Source organism: Nannobrachium achirus, assembly GCF_963921795.1.
Source record: "Nannobrachium achirus genome assembly, chromosome: 10".
In the NCBI taxonomy this organism is placed as follows: Eukaryota; Metazoa; Chordata; class Actinopteri; order Myctophiformes; family Myctophidae; genus Nannobrachium; species Nannobrachium achirus.
Window position 1 is genome coordinate 17,941,184 of NC_137819.1, and position 22,997 is coordinate 17,964,180.

Sequence of the window (22,997 nt, forward strand, 5' to 3'; positions counted from 1 at the left end):
GGGAGCTCAATTTGTTATTTAACCTTCATAGTTGACAAAACCACTGAGAAACGGACCTATACTCTCACGGTCACGAAAATGTCGGATTCGCCCCAACTACTGGCCGATTGGAAGTACATCAGAAATACTTTAACTCTCAGCAAGCAGATACAAATACCACACGTGAACTTATGAGTTCAAAATAAACACTCAGCATCCCATCACACTGCTTGTGTTTAAAAAAAAAACAGCATTCCCATTGTAAACAATGCAAAATATAGGGAGAGAAAAATCGTTTTGTTGGACACGTTCCATCACACAAATGGTTTAATTAGACCTTAGGGTTCATACAGGTCATGGATGTCTCACTCACTTGGAGGTCGTCCCGTGGGAGGTTGACCCGTCCCGGGGGGCCACTGCAGCCCCAGGACCTGCTTCTGTTGCCTGGTCCTCCTTTTCTCCTCCAACTCATCCTGGATCTTAAAGATCTTCTCCACTATCAGGTCGTAGTACTCATCCTAGGCAGGGGGAAAAGGGTAAGATAGGAGAGGAGGGGAAAGACAATTAGGACAGTGGAGGGATAAAGTCATACTGCCGTAGTATTGCCACAGTATTTATTCTAACTACGTACCGTATATAAATTTCCATTGCCTATGTTGTTTGTCAGGTTGTCTAAAAAACACATGCATGTGAAAAATATACCAGAGCAAGATTATATCAAAATATCAATTAATAAATGTATCTAAAAGGTTACATACAGTAGTATGACTTTAAGAGTCTTGGGGAAATGTTTTTGTTCCTGTCTTTGTCCCATATAAATGTGGATGTGGGCTGTAGTAGCAGCCAAGGGAAAACAACACACAGGGTCCTGTTCACAAGATAACAACAAGATGTACAGAAGAGGTGGAATAACCTGGGAGGGCGAGGTATCAATTCAACACCCATCTCAGGCATTTTAGTGAATTTGTCAACATCACATCAAACATTATGGTACTGCTCATTTACTCACTGGCCTGTGACACCTCCAAAAGACCTATTACAACAAATGTCTTATTCATGTCAGTGATTATTAATATTAGAGGATATCTCATAATGTTGCTTACTGTGCTGTTGGCCGATTCATACATGTCTCCCTCCACCTTCCTGGCATAGGCCACCAAGTTGTCTTTTAGAACGGTGGGTTCTGGGTTAGGAAAGGAAAGTAACTGGACACTGTGGATGAGAAGAGATAGAGGTGTGGTGTTAGAGGAGAACCAGGTAAACCACTAGGGCTATATTATATAGTGAGGATGTTCCCTGTCCCTTACAGTGTGTTCACCAGGTAGTTTCTCATGTCCTGTGTCATGTACTCATGCCATCTCTTCCTCACGCCCAGGGCAGAGGGAGGGTCGCCCGTCAGCATTGAACCCACGCCATCGTTCATCAGCCTGAGCCAGGGAGAAATAAAACAAAAATAAATTCATCCTTTGTAGCGCTAGTATGAGTGTGTGTGTGTGTGTGTGTGTGTGTGTGTGTGTGTGTGTGTGTGTGTGTGTGTGTGTGTGTGTGTGTGTGTGATATTCTCCATCTCAACGTTTCCTAAACATTTTAGCAAAAGACATTTTTTGTGCTTTTACCCCTCAGGCCAGGAACACATTTCTTTGTATTACAGTAGGTACAGTATGTAGTAGCCTACAGTAGTTTTTTGGAAAAATATCTTTCTATGAAAGCCAAAGGTAAAGCTATCAAATAGTTTTTGGAATTTTGTTACTAGCTGCTACAGAGGCTGAGTAATAGTTTTCCAGGAAAACAGTGGGTTAAAAGACGCTATATATAAAAAATAATTTCATTGTATGTTAAAATTGTAAATGGTGCATTTGTAGCGCCTTTATCCAAGGCGATTTACATAGATTGTGCATTACATTCACCCATTCACACACACGTTCATACACCGATGGCAGAGGAAACCATGCAAGGCACCAACCTGCTGCCCGGGAGCAACTAGGGGTTCAGAGTCTTGCTCAAGGACTCTTCGGGGGAACTTGGGATCGAATTGGGAACCCTCCATGTTCTAATGGTAGTTTCTCTACCCCTGAGCCACTGCCGCCCCCTGGTCATTGAGGGTAGGCGAGTGCTATGCTACGGTAAGTGCTATGGGCTAATAGTCTAGTAATTCTAGGAAAAAAATCCACTCAGGTTGGAAGAAATTGTGTTATTTAGTTTCTCAACTGATTCTGACAGGAAATTAGGTCTACTAGCCAGGATAAAAAATCTACCATAATCTGCTCACTGCAAATACCCACAGTGGCCAAATCAAGTTGGGCTCCCATCGACTTTCTATACAGGAGGAAAATACCCAGAAAAAAAATCTGTTTAAGTAGGATGTGAGGGGTCTAACTAGGGGTTTGTCATGATGCTGAATCCATTGCAAGCATTTGTTTTGCACAAAAAACATTCCTTGGGCTAAAAATGGCCCCAGAAAATCATGGTTTAGTGATGAAAAGTGATGAGTCATCATTTTACATCAGTTTTGTGGGCGTTTTCTGGGGCCAATGAATGTTTTTTGTGCAAAACAAATGCTAGGACGAGTAGATTTTTGTCCTCTGTTTTTTAGTGAGGGTTCTGTCAGCATCCCTGTGTTACCTGATCTGAGTGAACGGGTGGGGTTGTAGGGATCGATCAGGTTTTGGAGGTAGGGAGGTGCCATACCAGCTTGCTTTGAAGGCCAGCATCAATGTTTTTTAATCTGTGCGAGCAGCAACTGGGAGCCAGTGGAGGGAGCGGAGAAGGGGGGAGACTGTGAGAACTTTGGCTGGTTTAAGACCATGTCGTGCCGTGGCATTTTGGATCAGTTGAAGAGGAACATTCTGTTAGTAAGGCTGGTGGCTACACAGGTGTCAGTATGTATCATGATGTATTTTGTTGGGATGTGTCCATGCTCTCACCCCTGGCTGTTATTCAGATACATCATACTGTCCTGTAGCAGGCTGGCGTGTTGACTCTGAGGAGAGACACCACCTCCTTCCATTGGATTACCACCTGGACACAGAGAGGGCCAGAGGGGGAGCAACATTAGGATAGGCTAAAACGGAGACCCGGGTTCGATTCCCTGTGACTGGAAAATATTCCAGTAAACACATGTCGGCGCATGCGTACTAAGACTCTCCGTTCTCATCGCTTTGGAACGCTGTAAAGCGTCGCAGGGGTGAAGCAGAAAGCGAGTTGGGAACGCGTCGGGAAGGTGAAGCAGAGGGGGTGAGAATGGGCTGTCATTTGGGCTTTTTAACTGAGTTCTTAAAGGTGTCATGTCAATCCCCAAAAATGTACATTATGATACAGTATAGGTCACGTGGTATCTCTGTAAACAGTGTGAAATAGTCTTAAAGTCTCTCTGCCTATCACTCGTAAAACAAATAAAATATCACTTCCTTGTAAAATGCGTGGCCACACTCTTCTCTACCTGAACAAGAAGTACAACAGCACCAAGCGTATCCCATAATACACCTCTGCAGCCCACCAACTACTTAAAGGCATATTTAAAGGCATATACCGCTGGCCCTGTGTATATACACACACTCTCGCGATCGTCCTCGCAAAATAGGGTAAAAACACTGAAAACGCTGGCAGGATTAATTCTTCAATAGCTGGCACGATTTGTGTTAAGAAATAATTAGCCAATCTTGATTTGGGTCCTGCGGGGAGACACCAAATGTATCTTTTTGGTTTCGAGCTCAAAAGGTTTGGGAAAGCTTGATGTGGAAAACTGATATGAGACACTGACACTGAGGAGAGACGATACAGAGCATATGAGTTATTTTCTCAATACATCATGTTCAATATGCAAGGGGTCAGAGGGTCACCTTTCTCCTGTAGAGGTTGTAGATGTGTGGAGACATTCTTCAGGTCAGATTGCTCCAGGCTGCCATGTTGGAACGTCTCTTCCTTTTCAACCTCCATCTTCCTCCTCTTACTTTCAACCTCCTGATGATCTTCAGACTCACTATCCTCAAACGATTCCTACAATAATGATGACAAGGCTTATTTAGATAAGCATTTGATCTAAATAATAGACTAAGCTACAGTAATTCTCTGTTCTAACTATAGTTTGCATGTTTCAATGGAAATGAGAAAAAAATAATTATAAAAAAAGAAAAACTGTTTGACAACATACATTAAAGCCCTAATGACCACAGGTGTGTACAAACATTACTTTCACCTCTTTGATGTCCTCCATTTTCACAGAGTTCCTCCCCCACTGTGAGAGTTTGGTGTCTTCATTGACCTGGACCAGGGTGTGTTTCTGCAGGGCTGGGTCAGTGTAGTGTTGCCTGACATGACTCTCACAGTAGGAGGCGCTACACGTCACACAGGTCTTGACGGCTCGGAGCTTGAGGCCAGAGCAGATATCACAAGCTACATCTCCTGGTCCAGCCTGTGGCAGAGTGGGACAGGCTGGACTAAAGCTGGTCTCCTGGAGAGCCTGCAGTGTCCAGTCCAACGCTAGGTTAACTGAGAGTACAGGACGGGTTGAGTAGCTGGTCATACACTGGGGACACGCATAGTCCCCAGTTGGGCCTGGCTGGGACCAGTAATTATTGATGCAATGATTGCAGTAACTGTGTCCACAGTGAATGGAGACAGGATTCGTCAGAATGGAAGAACACAAACTGCACCTGACGCAGGCTGAGCTCAGCAGAATGGAGCTGAACTCACTGAGAGAGGAGAGAGAAGAGACAGTGTGAGAGAGAAAAAGAGATAACATACGTGAATGTTTAGCTGCGTTTATTTGAAAAGCATCTTTGTATGACATTCTACACAGAGTAGTCTAGTGTCAACTTCATTTGGAAGTGCATGGGTTTGATCACTGAGCTATGGGATTGACAGATGTCAGTCATCAATGTTAGTGGTTGAAATTGGTCCGAATATAATGTAATGTAGAAAAAAAGTTAAAAAAACACAACACAATCTACTGATGTACTGTATACTGTATGTCTGAACCTGTGAATAGACAATGACATTGTTTAACACAAAACACACTAATGGTGTAACTTACATTACAGATTCTCTAAAGTTGACAGGGATACCCTTGGACCTGTCACTTCTCACAGACAGACAGCTTGGTGCAGGGGACGCTCCCACACTGAAACAAAACAGAAATGTATGCTGGTAACCAAAACATAAAATAACAATTATTATTACCCTTATTAGTATTACCGTAGCCTACTATTATTATTATTACGTGACTATTACATATTTAGTTGTGCAAGCAACCATCTAACTGAAGCATTTTAGTTCATTCTCACCCTAAGTCTGGAGTAGTGAGTTCTCTTTTAAAGTTACCAATGAGACTCCTGGACCTGTCACTGCTAATAGACAGACAGCTGGGAGCAGGGGACGCTCCCACACTGAAACAAAGCAGAAATGTATGCTGGTAACCAAAACATCAACAACAATTATTATTATTGTTGTTGTTAATATTAATGTTATTTGTTCATTCTCACCCCGAGTCAGGAGTAGTGAGTTCTCTTTTAAAGTTAAAAGGGATATCCATGGACCTGTCACTATTCATACTGACAGCAGGAGACACCCCTCTATCCTGCATCATCCTGTGGCTGACACACACACACGCACACGCACGCACGCACGCACGCACGCACGCACGCACGCACGCACACACACACACACACACACACACACACACACACACTTACATAAGGGTCTGTAGTATTTTAAAGACCAGCTGAAATAGCTTTTTCTGACACATCTTGATGTATTTCCTATTGCTCCTATCACCTAGGGGCTGGGGAAATGGGATTTAAACTTTGCAAGTTAGCAAATGTTTACATGTTTACAAAGTGTGTGCTAGAATAGAGCTATATGCTGTGTTCACCAAGTTAGTATGACATACTACACAGAGTAACACTGCCCTCTAGTGTCTCAGCTTCATGTGGAAAATGGAGTGACCATTGTAGCCTTGTGGCCAGACAGACTCAGAATAAGTCTGAGCAACGCCATGCTATGACCATTGAGATATGTGATTGACAGTTGTTAGTCTCTGGCATTAATATTGGAGGTTGACATTGTTTAGGACCTGCTGATGTAATCACACATTATGTATTTGTTTGACAGAAAGCAATTAAAATTGTCCTGACATCTAAAATTAAGGCATCAATGGGAAAATAGTTGTATGTACAGCATATGGCTGAACCTGTGAGTAGACAATGACATGTACAGTATTTATGTTGGTATTGTCCTTTAACAGAAACAGCAATGTAACTTACATTGCAGATTCTCTAAAGTTAAGAGGCTGACCCATGGATGCGTCACTTCTCATAGACAGACAGCTGGGTGCAGGGGACACTCTCTCTGGTTTTACAAAGTGAACCTCACTGAAACAAAGAAGAAATTTATGTCCAGGGGGTGAGGTGGAGTCTGAAGAGGTGGGGGGGGCAAGTGGCCAAGACCTGAGGGCAAGTAGAACATGACCTGTTCCAGGCATTATTGTGCTGCACAGCCTCTGAGACCTTAGTGTCAACCCCTGACTCTCCTACATGAGCCTGTTTAACTTCAAACCCCATTTTTAATTTAATTCATTCAGAACACCCGTTAACAAGTTAACAGCTTGTGACTTAATAATACATTGGATCCATTACAACACAGCCTTTTCATTTCCTGAATAACTGTTGGACACACAGAATAATTACTCGCGCAAGCAGAGCTGGCAAGTACTGCGATCGGCTGGGTACGTATGTATGTACCCCCTTGTTGAAGACCGTAGCCCAATCAGGGACCAGCATTTCTGGCAACATCATCATTAACAGCCAATGAGGGACCAGCATTCCAGGTGATGCCACTAGGGATGTCAGCAGAGTTTGGTATATAAGAGCATTCCTGTTAATGTCATCATTAACTGCTAATGAGGCCAGCAGAGCACACCTCATGGTGCGCTCTGCTGGCGCACAAGTAGGCCATGTACGGCCTACTTGTGCACAAGGCTCAAGTTGGCACCTCGACAGTGTGCAGTTCTAGTTAGACCTATGGTTGACCTATGGTTGACATTGGCTGCGTTTACATGCACAACATTTATTCATTCCGAATGAATTCATTCCGAATAGAGATTCAGAGCCCGACCACACCAAGCCGGGTAAATTCTTGCCCGGGAGGAACATTTACGGTTGCCCATGGGTGTCCACATGCAAGTAGTCTAGTGTCAACTTCATTTGGAAGTGCATGGGTTTGATCACTGAGCTATGGGATTGACAGATGTCAGTCATCAATGTTAGTGGTTGAAATTGGTCCGAATATAATGTAATGTAGAAAAAAAGTTAAAAAAACACAACACAATCTACTGATGTACTGTATACTGTATGTCTGAACCTGTGAATAGACAATGACATTGTTTAACACAAAACACACTAATGGTGTAACTTACATTACAGATTCTCTAAAGTTGACAGGGATACCCTTGGACCTGTCACTTCTCACAGACAGACAGCTTGGTGCAGGGGACGCTCCCACACTGAAACAAAACAGAAATGTATGCTGGTAACCAAAACATAAAATAACAATTATTATTACCCTTATTAGTATTACCGTAGCCTACTATTATTATTATTACGTGACTATTACATATTTAGTTGTGCAAGCAACCATCTAACTGAAGCATTTTAGTTCATTCTCACCCTAAGTCTGGAGTAGTGAGTTCTCTTTTAAAGTTACCAATGAGACTCCTGGACCTGTCACTGCTAATAGACAGACAGCTGGGAGCAGGGGACGCTCCCACACTGAAACAAAGCAGAAATGTATGCTGGTAACCAAAACATCAACAACAATTATTATTATTGTTGTTGTTAATATTAATGTTATTTGTTCATTCTCACCCCGAGTCAGGAGTAGTGAGTTCTCTTTTAAAGTTAAAAGGGATATCCATGGACCTGTCACTATTCATACTGACAGCAGGAGACACCCCTCTATCCTGCATCATCCTGTGGCTGACACACACACACGCACACGCACGCACGCACGCGCGCACGCACGCACGCGCACACACATACACACACACACGCACGCACGCACGCACGCACGCACGCACGCACGCACGCACGCACGCACACACACACACACACACACACACACACACACACACACACACACACACACTTACATAAGGGTCTGTAGTATTTTAAAGACCAGCTGAAATAGCTTTTTCTGACACATCTTGATGTATTTCCTATTGCTCCTATCACCTAGGGGCTGGGGAAATGGGATTTAAACTTTGCAAGTTAGCAAATGTTTACATGTTTACAAAGTGTGTGCTAGAATAGAGCTATATGCTGTGTTCACCAAGTTAGTATGACATACTACACAGAGTAACACTGCCCTCTAGTGTCTCAGCTTCATGTGGAAAATGGAGTGACCATTGTAGCCTTGTGGCCAGACAGACTCAGAATAAGTCTGAGCAACGCCATGCTATGACCATTGAGATATGTGATTGACAGTTGTTAGTCTCTGGCATTAATATTGGAGGTTGACATTGTTTAGGACCTGCTGATGTAATCACACATTATGTATTTGTTTGACAGAAAGCAATTAAAATTGTCCTGACATCTAAAATTAAGGCATCAATGGGAAAATAGTTGTATGTACAGCATATGGCTGAACCTGTGAGTAGACAATGACATGTACAGTATTTATGTTGGTATTGTCCTTTAACAGAAACAGCAATGTAACTTACATTGCAGATTCTCTAAAGTTAAGAGGCTGACCCATGGATGCGTCACTTCTCATAGACAGACAGCTGGGTGCAGGGGACACTCTCTCTGGTTTTACAAAGTGAACCTCACTGAAACAAAGAAGAAATTTATGTCCAGGGGGTGAGGTGGAGTCTGAAGAGGTGGGGGGGGCAAGTGGCCAAGACCTGAGGGCAAGTAGAACATGACCTGTTCCAGGCATTATTGTGCTGCACAGCCTCTGAGACCTTAGTGTCAACCCCTGACTCTCCTACATGAGCCTGTTTAACTTCAAACCCCATTTTTAATTTAATTCATTCAGAACACCCGTTAACAAGTTAACAGCTTGTGACTTAATAATACATTGGATCCATTACAACACAGCCTTTTCATTTCCTGAATAACTGTTGGACACACAGAATAATTACTCGCGCAAGCAGAGCTGGCAAGTACTGCGATCGGCTGGGTACGTATGTATGTACCCCCTTGTTGAAGACCGTAGCCCAATCAGGGACCAGCATTTCTGGCAACATCATCATTAACAGCCAATGAGGGACCAGCATTCCAGGTGATGCCACTAGGGATGTCAGCAGAGTTTGGTATATAAGAGCATTCCTGTTAATGTCATCATTAACTGCTAATGAGGCCAGCAGAGCACACCTCATGGTGCGCTCTGCTGGCGCACAAGTAGGCCATGTACGGCCTACTTGTGCACAAGGCTCAAGTTGGCACATCGACAGTGTGCAGTTCTAGTTAGACCTATGGTTGACATATGGTTGACATTGGCTGCGTTTACATGCACAACATTTATTCATTCCGAATGAATTCATTCCGAATAGAGATTCAGAGCCCGACCACACCAAGCCGGGTAAATTCTTGCCCGGGAGGAACATTTACGGTTGCCCATGGGTGTCCACATGCAAACGCATGAAACGGAGGACGTAAATGAATAAATTCCAAAACTCTGGCCACAGTGCATTTTTGTTACCCGGCCGTATTTATTTTGCCGTGTGGACAGCATAAATGGTGAAGTTCTTTGCCTGGTTACGTCACCTTATGCTTCTCCTCCTTGCTACGTGGTCTCTGTAGAATATCCATATTATGAGGAGCAATAAGGTGCTCATTATCAATAAAAAATAACAAGCTCCATCCCTTATTCTTGCGAGGCGACTGCCTCTTCTCTTGGTCAAATTATGGCCATGAAAAGAAGACTGACAGGCTGACAGCACTTGCGTTATAAGCCAGCGATTATTATAATTCAAATTAGGCTAATCTGTGAGAAGTCTGTTTTAATTTGCTGTATGAGTCATGATTTTATTCTCTCTGTGTCAAACGATATAAGCATAATAAAGCGGGGAGGCAGAGAATTCATTTCACTGCATTATAGCCATGCAGGCATTATTGTGCTGCATTTAAAACTGTTAATAAAGGAATAGGGACCTGCACGAATATTCAGGTATCCCAACGGTTTGTAAACCACTATTCGTTTTGAAAATACTATAGTAGCGTTTAGTCAGACTTGAGCAGTAGTCAGACTTGAGCACAGGGGCAGTAAGGGGTTAAGTGTCTTGCTCAAGGACACCTCAACACATTGCCAGAGCCAGGATTTGAACCTGGGACCTTCTGTTAACCATGGGCAGGCCCTCTACCATTCAGCTGCATGGACACCCGAAACATACATAAAAGGTTTCCACCCGGCTGTGACAATATCTTACAAGTACCAAGTCAATTGTGGGGTAGGAAAAAAAATAAATTAAAATAAAACCCTGAATCTGTTGCGTTCCAAGTTCCAACCTGTTTTGTGGGATCCTGGTGACTGTGTTGTTGAAGTTATCATGTGGATCCTTAGACGGTTTTCTCTCCACAACCACATCACTGCTGCTGGCAGACATCTCTGTTCTCTGTGCTTCAGACTCCTGCATGATGCTGTGAATAGGTTTCTATACACGCACGCACGCACGCACGCACGCACGCACGCACGCACGCACGCACACACACACACACACACACACACACACACACACACACACACACACACACACACACACACACACACACACACAGCCTAACTAAACTACATGACTTGGATGTGGTTGTTGGTATTATTGTATTAACATACTCTACCATGTTTTAAAATCATGTTTTATTCTCTACAAAACGTGTGGAGTTCTTTTCAACACCGTCAAAGGAGATATTTTTACGATAAAATGATGTTCACTGTAAACCAAATAAAATACGACATTCACAAATAAAAAAGGACTAACATAATACCACACCATAAAGAAACCCCGTGCAGCTTCCCCAGAAGTAACGTGATTTCCTGTAAACTGCTAGACTTTGTTCATTTGCTTGCTGATCCGGTCTGAGTCTGGAGCGGATACGGAAACAGTGCATGCATGTATGTGTGAGTTTACTGTAAATGAGGCTATAATACGGTAGGCGGGCTCTACGAAGGATCACACTGGTTAATTCACAATGAAAACCATCCATCAATGGGTTCTGCGGAAAGCCTGGAGGTGACACGAGGTTAGCTAAGGTGGAGACACTTGTCAAATAAATTACACAGACCTGCTAATGCTACATGTCACTTATTGCATTAGATAAACATTCCTGCTCTGTCTTCTACACACTTTGGTAATGACATCATAACCAGAGAGAGAGAGAGAGAGAGAGAGAGAGAGAGAGAGAGAGGGGGGGGGGGGGGGGGGAGAGAGAGAGAGAGAGAGAGAGAGAGAGAGAGAGAGAGAGAGAGAGAGAGAGAGAGAGAGAGATCGGAGGAAGAGTGGGGGAGGGGTGAGCGAGAGGAACTCACTGAAATAATGTGTATTAAAAAGTGCTCATACCGGTATGTGAACCCTTGGTTGTAGTAGGCTATAATAAAAGTTCTTACCTTACATTAAGCTGTGCACTTTGGTCCTTTATTTGCTTTGTTGCGTTGTGTAGCCTACATGTCGACTACAGTTCACCGTTGTTTTGTCCTTCCTTGTGTTGAAAATGGTTGTCTGTGTGTCTACACTACATTTAGTTTCTGTTTCATCATGACCCGCCTCTATGACTATACAGTATAGCTGACACTCCATATATTGTCAACACAGCCTTAACCTAGGCAACTGCTGCTTTTAAACATACAGTCACACACAAACACAAACACAAACATAGCCTGCCCTACACCGACCAAAGAACACAATGATCATGATAATGATGATAACAACAACTATAAGGGTAATAATAGGGGTAATAATAATAATGAATCAATCCATTCCCAGTCATAATTAATTAGTTATTGTCCAGCACTGACACCAGGGTCATACTGACGGTTCTAAAGTCTGGACTCTGGTCACTATAAGTTCACAGGGCTTCTACCATGCAAGCTCCTGGCTGTGGAACTTCCTGGATCTCAGGAAGGCAAACTCTGTGACTCATTTAATTGTTCTCACTTCTATCACACTGCTTTTTATTAACTTACACATTGTTGTAAACGTTATTTCATCTTGACCTTGGATTTATTCACTGTTACTGTAAAGCACCGTGTGTGGGGAGACTATGTTTTGCACCATCTGTCTGTCCATCCGTCCGCGTGTGTGTCCATCCGTCCGTCCTTCTGACAGCTAATCTTCTGGCACCGTTGGCCGCAAAACTGTGCACACACACTCCCTGGGTGCCAGAGTAGAACCTCTGCCCCCAATCTTTCACATGGGCCTGTTATAGCGCCACCAGGAGGCAGATTTGTGCTGTTATAGCGCCACCAGGAGGCAGATTTGTGCAAAACACTTTTTTTTTTACAGTACTCATACAGATTTGGTCCATATATCACGCAAATCGGTACACAGTATCTCTATAGTCATTATACAAAACGGGTCTTTCAGATTTTTCATATTACATTCTGACTGGCTAAGATTGGCTTCCAAAGTTTGCAGGAGTACTCTTAGTCGGGGACCCACATGGCCAAAAGCTCAAAGAAAAGAGGGGTACCTGTGATTTTCTGCCGTACTTTTTATTTCAGTTTTATCTATTAGGTTGGTCATTAAGGTCCACAGAATGAGAGGCCTGCTCTGCCAGAAACATCGCGAAAAAAAGTTATGGCCATTTGTATATTCACTGTCCCATTGACTCCACTACACTGTGACTACACAGGAAAAGAAACATATTAAAAAAAGAAAAAAATCTACTTTAAGTAGCATGTGAGGGGTCAAACTGGGGGTTCTTCATGATTCTGAATCCATTGCAAGCATTTGTTTTGCATGAAAAACATTCCTTGGGCAAAAATTCAGACCCAGAAAACAGTGAAAAGTGATGAATCATCACCTTTTTTTTAACTTTTTTTTTGATGACTCATCACCTTTCACAATTGTCTGGGGTCGAAATGTAGCCCAAGGAATGTTTTTCATGCAAAACAAATGCTTGCAATGGATTCAGAATCATGAAGAACCCCCAGTTCTTCATGAACTGGGGGTCACATGCTACTTAAAGCAGATTTCTTTTTTTTTTTAATATGTTTCTTTTCCTGTGTAGTCACAGTGTAGTGGAGTCAATGGGAGAGGAAATATACAAACGGCCATAACTTGTTTTCGCGATGTTTCCAGCAGAGCAGGCCTCTCATTCTGTGGACCTTAATGACCAAACTAATAGATAAAACAGAAATAAAAAGTACGGCAGAAAATCACAGGTCCCCTCCCATTTTGGGGACTGGGTCCCCGACTACTAAGAGACATTGAGCGATATAAACATTGCATTTCAAGGATAGATCATACAATCATACATCGGAGCCCCTTGGAAAGGAGATGGTTCATCTCAAGGGGTTATTCCCAATAAAGACATTTCAATATACATAGGGTTTCAAGTCTTTATTTCAAAAAAACAAAAAAAGGTCACAACTGTGTGTTTGAAAAGCTGAAAAGGTGCTATAATAATCTTTCTATTCATTTCTGTTTTTAGAATAAAGCTAAACTTTTAAACTTTTTGGCCACTGCCATTGTAAATACATAACATCCAATAGAAACAGGATGAATTATAATGCATGTTAAAATCTTAACATGAGCTAGCCTATGACCAAACTATTCATACTAAAAACGGAAAGGTTCTGAATGTTATTTAAGAAAGCAAAAACACGGTATGGGTTCACACTCACAGAGATCAACAGGACTTGCAAAGAATTATTAATCATTTAATGATAAAACAGAAGGTTGCTATAAATCCAGGATAATAAATAAAAGCAGATATCAGAGGTCATAATCTTGAATAAGCCTTGACAGTGAGCTCCAAAACATTTAATTGTACCATACAAAAAGGTCCAGACTGTTATCCTGAAGAGTCACAAAGGAATTGTGTAACATTTACAAGAGAACACGGGAACTCATAAATTCAGATTTCCATGAGTGGTGGGAAAAGATAAAGCACACCTCCTGTGCTGGAGACTGAATAAGTTACACAACAGATAGTATGCTTTTGTTACAAAGCAACAAAGCAAAAAAGCTAAAAGTGCAGCAATGGTGCAAACCATTCTTTATGTTTGGGTAGTTTATTATTATTAGAATGTTTTCTTTTTCTAACGGAAAGAGTTTAGACAGTTCTGACAGTATAAAAAAGTACTACAGAAAACAAACAAATACAAACACCAACATATTATATCTAATCCCTGAGAAAATTATTTAAAGCCGTCTTCTTTCTCAAGCCACAACACAAGTCATGGGTAAAAAAAAAGGTTCCTGACATACTTTTTAGTTACCATGATGACATTGCAGAGCACATCGTTCTGTGCATGTTGGAAACCATAGAGACAGTCATAGGTGAGATTGTGCTATATGTAACACCATGGTCATCTTAATTGAAACGGGGAAATAAATAGCTACATTTCATAATTCAGATCAACATGGAGCCCAGAAGTGTCCTGTCTGTGGTAATCTCCATCAGAGTGGAACAGACAACACTGACGAGGGCTGGTCGCTGCTCCCTTATTCCTGACCCAGGTGAGGCGACTTGGATTTCCGGCTGTTGACTTTACGCTGACATTTCTGCTTGCCTGTATTCCCAACAGACAGAATCCAGGACTGTGAACAATACATGTTGAATATGTGATCGAGCTGAACACATAAGAGGAACTTCTGAGACTCGGGGCTCTATTTTGATTGTCTTAAGTACCAGCTCTTATGCCTTAACTTAAAGGCCTGTAGTGTCCATACTGTCTCCGACCACCAAAGTTTTGGTTGGAAAGGCCCGCTTCAACTACAAAATTACGTCAATCGCATCTAGCATTAACCCGAATTAGAGTTCGGAAAGTTGCACGTCCAAAAGTCGAAATTTTCAGACAAAAGGTTCGGTGGTTGGAGACAGTATGGACAGGGCTTTAAGTTAAGGCACAAGAGCTGGTACTTATGAAATGAAAATACAGCCTGACTCTGGGTGACATGCTGTGGCGATTTTAGATTAGATTTTAGCGTTTTATCTCCACAAAGCTAAAATAATGTTTCCAAAGCTACAAAGCTATCCACCAGGGGAGAGGTTCATGCCCATCAGTGCCCCTGTGGTCCTGTGCCAGGGCCGGATCTAAGCTTTAGTAGTAGGTGGGGCATGAAGAAATGCCAGAGGGGCGACTTCTTGCCCGCGCCGCAAAGCGGCGCGGGCGAAGTTTTTGGAGGGGTCATAATGCCCGAAATGCATAAAAACCTATGTATAACCTCTCTTCCAGAGTAGAGAGAGACACTAGAAACTCTGCTGGAGAGACAAAACAAACTGCTGAATGAAATGAATTAGGGAAAAAAAGGACTCAAGTCACTCTCAACTCGAAGGGACTATATGGCATTATTTGTGCAAGTGGTAAATACACCCACAATCAATCAATCAATCAATCTTTATTTCAGACTCTACAGGTCCATATATCAGCAATCAACAATACAAGAGACAACAGAGATTAAAACAAAAACAACAACAACAGGGCACAACAGAAAAGGCACTAAAAAACATACAGACACTCAATCCAATGTCTCCAGAGACAAGAGGAGTATCTAATGCTGCTCTTTTTAGGCATAATTAGAGTCATTATAATTTCATTTTTTGAGTCCTTCAACCTCATCATGAAACTGTACATCAGATACCCTAACCCTAACCCAAACCCTAACCCTAACCCTAATCATCACTTTTAACACAATTAAAAAGGTCTTTGTAGTGTCGCTTCCACATTTCTGCAATCTTTGCACTCCCTGTGATCCCGTCAATATTGGAAGGCAACGGTATTTTACTATTATTAATTATCTTGATTTCTTTCCAGAAATCCAAGACATCTTTTTGCTGCAGCTTTCTGGCCATTGAGTTTGCTCTCAAGGTCAGCTTGTTTCTCTTAATGAATCGAACTGCACTTTTGAACCGAGCTACAGCCTGCTTTTTTGCATCACATACAGGACCATTCCTAGGTTTGCCCGCATTAACCCACATCTTAAAAGTTTCTCTGGCCTGCTGGTGTAATTCCTCTACATGCTCATTCCAACCCGGCCTGAGTTTATGCAGCTTTCCTCTTCTCTGGCAGAGTACTGCACTAGACTTGTTTAGTCCTTTAACAATCATATCATACATTATGCACAGTTCATCATTATGTTTAGAATTATCACAGTTAATATTGTCACACAGAATAGCATTATATGGGATTTCAATACCCCCAAGATTCTTCTCAGTATGATCATCATAAGACCTCAGTTCATCCTCTGAGAGCCTGGCCCACTGGAGTTTGCCACCACGCTTGCTTGTATCACTACTAGTGGTCAACTCTGGAACTGTTAGGTTCTCCACCTTTATCTTCATAGAGACAGGCATATGGTCAGTTGCTGCCAGCCCATATAGGATCTCAACTTGCTCCACACAATCATGAGCATCCGCTGTACATATAATATGGTCCAGCCAGGATGTTGTGTTCCAAGCCTCACTGACATGTGTAACACTAGCTGCTGGCAGCAGGACCCTACTAGATAAGATTAACTTATTGTCAATACAAAACTGAAGCAAATGCCGACCAAACAAGGACTTATCATCACTGATATCAGCATTCAGATCCCCCATTATGTATATTATGTATATACACGTATATTCATTTTCCTCTATAAAAGCGTTTATAAAGTCTTTCAAGATATAGATCCTCATTGCTGTAGCTTTCATATGGTGTGTATACATTTATTATTATAAACACATTGTTATTATAGACAATTTTAACTGCTATACACCAGTCAGTCCCCATCCTAATCACACTTATCAGGGGGTCATATTTTTTATGCCATAATATAGCGACACCTCCAGGTATTCTCCCCTGTACAAGCCCCATGCTCAAATCCGTTGTGGACTCCCCTGCCCCATGGAAATTACTATTAACAGCGTTAAGTTTGTCCAAGTCTTGCTTGGGAAGAAATGTTTCTTGAATACATAAAATGTCAGTGTCCTCAAGGAGTTTGTCTACAGCAAGGCGCCGCGCCTTGTCAGCTGCAGTTTGTCCCAGACGCAGGCCGCGTGTCTTATATGACACAACTCTCATGAGAACCAAACAGTCATCTACTCTGTATAGCAGACAGACTCTCCTCCACCACTACCGCCCCTCCTGAGACAACAGTGGTCCTAGGTTTGCGTGCCTCATAGTAGCGCCGCACCATAGCACCGTCCGGCCACAGAGCCGCATCGTACATGTCCTTCACATCAAGACATTCAGCAGTAACTTTGAATGAACTGCATCTGCTCTGTGCGGTTGCTATTTTAACGCAGGTTACATCGCGACAAAGTTTGTCTTTCAAGTACTTTGTCAGTATGTGTGCATCCAGCTCTGGCGCGAACTTTGTGGCAAATACACTCACCAGCTTTGTCTTTACCGTCTGGATGTTACCTCCCGAGCCAGTCCCGACGACAACAACTTTCTTGTCACGCCGAGGCTCCAGCCTGGCTTTGGGTCGCACAGGTACTCCAGCAGCCTGTACGCCGCGGCTCCCCCGCTTAGCCACGTAGCTCCATGTTTCAGTCACCACAGCAGCAGCAGTAGCGTCCCCGCCCCCCTCCGTTGTATCCTTCTCAGCCTCAGGCACAGAGCACTCATCGCAGGCCAGCGTATTCCAGCTCATCTGTCGTTGACGTTGAGCCGGTGGTTTGAGCAACGGCCCAGCTCCTCTTCCATTGCCTTTGTCCTGTTGTTTAGGAGTCTCCTTCTCTGTCTGAGTAGAGACCAACACGTTCCCCTTCACCAAACCAAGTTTCTCCGCGACACATAGCCGCTGGTTTAGATCCACGGACATAGTACGAAGCTCATCAGAAGCTGTAACCTGCATGGCCATACCTTGCTTCATTATAGCAACATCTGCAGCCAGCTTCTCAATCTTTGCCAGCAGACATGAAACATCAATGCTGTTAAAGGACACAGGTGGCAGTTTGTCAATATTGTGTGACACAAAGCGAGGGATTTTGTCCCCAAGCTCGTTAATTAGTCCGATGCAACTTTTAACGTTATTCACGTCCTTTTGCTCTCCTCTGTGCTGTACACAGCGCTGGCTGGTTTCTGGGCAGAGTTCAAACAAGGCTTTCTTAGAACTCGCAATCCACTCAGACGAGAAATGGCTTGTAGTCAACAATATTAGCTCATCCTGGCCCATCGTTTTCATTTTGATGACTAAAAAGTTCAGAAACTCATCTTCCACAATGATGTTGCCATCAGCATCCGTATATTTCAAAGGTTTAGATCTCAAAGTTGCAGCTGCAGCCGACGCTGCTGCTGCCGCCGCCATGACATATGTGACCACAGATGTGCTGAGTCTTTACATGCTGCTTGCTTGCTTTCATTCACAAGGTGCCCTTTTTTCACTTGAGCACCCCCTCCTCAAAATGTCTGTGCACGCCCCTGCATATTCTTCACTTGAGCACCCCCTCCTCAAAACGTCTGTACACACCCCTGCATATTGTGGGATGTGTTTGTTAATTTCATTAAACGTGGGGTCCGTCCTTTGCAACCATTTTCAAGAAGAGTCCTGCAGAGAATTCCTGTTCATCATGTGAGCTTTCCAGAGTGCCACAAAGTGGGAGTTCATTAACTACAAGGAACTTTACTGAACTACACAAGGAACTTTACTGAACTACTTCTCCTATGGTTTTGCAGATAGTTGAAACGTATCCTCTGCGTTTTACCCATCCTGTAAGAACCAGGAGCAGTGAGATGTCATTCAGCTATGGCTATGGTCAACTTGATACAGTATTTTGTCATTCTAATTTACAAACAGTAGAGCAAACCTGTAGCCAGGCAGGTGCATAGAAAGAAGAAAAAGCTTCCTATTTGCAATTATGTGCTGTTATCGGCGACCGCTGCTGCGTTGCGAACGGTGACGCTTTCAGCTGGTGTTGCCGTGCTTGTGGAACTCAATTGGGGGTTAGGGTTTGGGTCGGGTTGAGGAGCAGCTGTACCCCGAGTCGACGATGGCTCGGAGCCTGCCTCTGGACTGACTGGAGCCGTAGCAGCAGTGCTACTCGCGTCGCGAGGTTTAGAAACCAGAAATCGACGCATATTGACCGAAAGAGCCAGAGAAAGAGAACAGATAGTGAAACAAGCTGCAAGCACAACTAAAAAACAAACTGTTCTCTCAATTAGTTCCTTCTTAATGCGCTGGACAGCCTGGACAAAATTGAAGTTAGTTGTCAACCAGAAGTGGTGCGTGCGAGACTTACTGCTGTTCCCTCCTACGCATCAACCCATATCAGGGCGGAGCTGCTGGCCTGGAACATTATTATTTGTTTTACTTATTTTGAGGTGCAGAGAGAGGGAGAGAGATGGCATTGGCGATCAGAGTTTTTAAAATGTATATATAATGAAATGGTGTTGGTTTTGGTGGTGCGACACCTGTAGCATAATATATATATAAAAAAAGGAGAAAAAAAAAGAAAAAAAAAACATTTTTATTTTTTCATGCCATCTTGTTTGGTGGGGCAGACAGGGCATTTAGGGGGGCAATGCCCCCCCCCTTGCCTATGGGGAAATCCGGCCACGTCCTGTGCTGTTTTGGTTGGGCAACCCCTGTTGAGGCGGTGGTCCAGCGCGGAGGAGTTCGGAGAGCTGTTTGTGTTTGGCGGCCGTGTCTAGGCTGGCATGGAGTTGGCTGAGGTCCCCTCCATTGACCAGCCCCAGCGCAGATGACGTGACAAGCTCATCGGGAAGGTCGTCCTCCAAATCAAAAATAAGCTTCAAATCAAAAAGTGAAACAAAATCTGTGAGGAAAAGAGAGACATTCATGTAATTTATTTGGAGAAGCCATCACTCAAGAAGCAACAGCTTAGGAAACTAATCATTTGGAATTCATAACTTACGTTGAAAGGCAAAATAATTCTTAAGTTTAAAATAACCACTGAGTCTCTGTACTTGCTCATAGGGTCTAGACTCCTCTCCTGGGCATCAGCTTGTGGTTTGATGGGGTGCCAAACATGGAGAGTGCATGCAGTGGGGTCAGGGTGAGAAGCCACAGAGGTGTAAATACTGACTAATTTAAAATTGTATTATTATTAAGCTGTAGGAAATATTTGCCATTAATATAGTCGTTGCAAAGGTATTCATTGGTTGCCAGAGTCCCGTGGTCAGAGCTTTATCAATATATATATCAATATATATCAATATATATCAATATATATATCAATATATATCAATATATATATATATATATATATATATATATATATATATATATATATATATATATATATATATATATATATATAAATTACCATGTGACAGAGGGGTCAAAGTTTTTTTTTTTTTTTTTTTTTTTTTAATTTTTGAATTTTTTTTTTTTTTTTTTGGACCCCATCAAATCTGGTGAACATGATTTCAATCGCGATTTTGCATGTTCCACCCCCATACAACCCCATCTAACATACAGGGCAGCCATTTTTGTTTACATTACATGTAAAACATAATGGCGATTATCTCAAGAATGCCTGAACGGATTTCCAATCGGATTTTTTTGTTTGAAAGCTGTGAACAAACTGCACAAATCAATTTTTTAGAGCTCATTCTTCTCTGTTTTTTTCCCATGCATGAGGTGTGCAAGGTTTAATCATGGCTAAGTTGACGAAAATAAGGCTTCTAAAATGCTTGGTAGCCAATAGCTAACTTCAAGCTAACTTCATCCTCTTCCTGTACATGCACAAAGGAAAGTGTCCTTTCCTTTGTAAAAAAAGTCATGGCTCCAGGGCTTGGGCATGCATTACCAGCATATCTCTATTATTCTCTGGTCACTGGGCGCCCTCTAGTGGTGATAGGCTGGCACTCAATGAGAAGCTCAATGGACTTTTGGGGTTAAAGAAAAGGTTACAGAAAACGTCCATAGAACTCAATGGACTTTTGAGGTTAAAGGGAAACTAGGTAACTAACTTTTTTTATTTTTTTATGTAAATTTGTTTAGCTGTCATTTCCCTTCATCAGTCACTATATTATTGTGCTGGGGTGTTTCCCCTGGCTGTATTTTGGTTCACTGTTTATGTTGATATTATTCATCCCTTGGAGGGACATTTTTGTCAGGGGGAGCTCAGCCAGACCTCTTAATTGCCTCCTTTGAACTTCAAAAGGGGTTGTGCACTGAGGTAATTGATTGGGCCATAAAGGTGTCAAGTGCTTGTTAGTGATCTCTCTTTTCAATGAAAGCATCAAAGACAACTACCTGCTTGATGCCTGTCGTACAGGGGAGGGGGAGGGGGGGATGTTTTTGTATACACAGACTTGCCTAGTTCCCCTTAACAGAAACAAAGTTCTACTCTGGGTGAAATAAAGGTTTACAGAAAAAAAGGTTTACTATAGGTGAAATAAAAATCACACACAGTGTTAAGTGAGCGTACTAACAGACACCAATTGACCAATGACAGTCCCGACAGACACAGGACAAACAGACAAAGCCAGATGTAGAAGCGGTTAGCACCGTTCAAAAATGGTTCCCTAACAACGCTCAGAGAAGATGAAAGGAAACTATTACATGAACTTATGAACAGTCCCAAGGTCTAATCTGATGATGCAAGCCAAGCTATTGCAACTTACAACTGCTAGAAGAGTCTGAACTCTGGTAGACTCTCTCTCGCTCTCGGGAGTCTTTGTCTGAAGCAATTTTCCAATATTGTTTTAAATATTTATTTTGCTGGTGAAAGTTATAGGAGTTCTTACTTTATGGCGTATAATATGGAATGTAAGCTTACAATAACCACAGTAATAATTCATCATGTCTTCTATCATATTCAAGTTTTTTTTTGGAAAGTATAGGTGTCCAGCTGATGCTCATTGATGCTCTTTAATGTTACATGCATCAAAGCAATTATGTTTCTGCACTCTCAAATAGGCCTACATCTAGTCTAACACAACAGTAGTGTGCATGTAGTGTAGTGTGCATGCCAGGTGGCTAGGTGGCGGTGACGCACTGCCAGATAGAGCGGTAACACATGAGTGGAACCACTTCCATTCTACTTCCTATCACAGCTGTTTCTTTACATTCACCAATACATTCTTTCACATCAGAATGTTTTATGAGGTCATCTTTCTCTTGTTCAGGCTGTACCCACTGGAGGGTAAACATTGTGTTTCATCATAAACATAAGTTTTATATATTTCTTGCAGTGTACACTTATCTACCTCTCAGAACATTGTATTCAATTTATGATCATAGCATAACCCTACAGTATATGTTACCTTTTCTAGGCACACACGCACACGCACACGCACACGCACACACACACACACACACACACACACACTTTGTTTACTATTATAAAGTGCCACAATAAAAAAATAATAGACAAACGTTTGGCAAAAATAGGATTGAACCACTGCAAATCAGGATCTGGTAATCGTGAAAAGTCTGAATCTGGATCAGGGTGATCCTAGCCTGAATTTCTTTGAAATACCAGGACATCATTTGGCTGGATTATCTGATCCTGGATCACAAAATATACGATTTCAAAATCTTACCCAATCGGATAGGGTTTAAAATCTTTGAACTCGTGGGCCCAGAGGATCAAATGAATCTTGTCAAATGGCTACAAGGTCACAGCAAGTAAGACCTGACGTACGGCAAAATGTATCTCTTACCTGGACCCTGCATCCTGTTGACCATCGGGTTGGGTCCTGGAGGTAGATAGATAGATAGATAGATAGCTATCTAGATAGCTATCTAAAATGTTACTTGGACCCTGCATCCTGTTGACCATCGGGTTGGGTCCTGGAGGTCTCACCATTGGTGGGTCAGGGAGGGGACCGTCTGTAAACGAGAATACAAGAAGATTTCACGACTGTTTGATTTAAAGCAGCGCAGATATATCATCTCAACTCAA

General features: G+C 42.5%; 1 protein-coding gene and 1 long non-coding RNA gene across 2 annotated transcripts in view; both read right to left on the reverse strand.

Annotated features, from left to right (window-relative positions):
• Positions 1-344: 344 nt before the first annotated feature.
• The window catches only part of LOC308292876 (uncharacterized protein), a gene marked incomplete at its 3' end in the record, with an annotated part of 30,433 nt that continues 7,780 nt past the window's right edge, over positions 345-22,997 (reverse strand). Inside the window, exons 4-9 of the mRNA XM_080735299.1 lie at positions 4,175-4,661; positions 3,819-3,975; positions 2,904-2,997; positions 1,287-1,406; positions 1,083-1,191; positions 345-497 (exon numbers count right to left, since the gene is read on the reverse strand). Of these exons, the coding sequence (XP_080591425.1) occupies positions 345-497; positions 1,083-1,191; positions 1,287-1,406; positions 2,904-2,997; positions 3,819-3,975; positions 4,175-4,661 (1,120 nt within the window). The remainder of the gene's footprint in view (positions 498-1,082; positions 1,192-1,286; positions 1,407-2,903; positions 2,998-3,818; positions 3,976-4,174; positions 4,662-22,997) is intronic.
• Positions 7,391-7,874, reverse strand: LOC308293429. The gene is made up of 3 exons (XR_013962467.1): positions 7,839-7,874; positions 7,641-7,742; positions 7,391-7,477 (listed from the first exon to the last, which is right to left on the reverse strand). It is a non-coding gene; the product is annotated as an uncharacterized lncRNA (long non-coding RNA).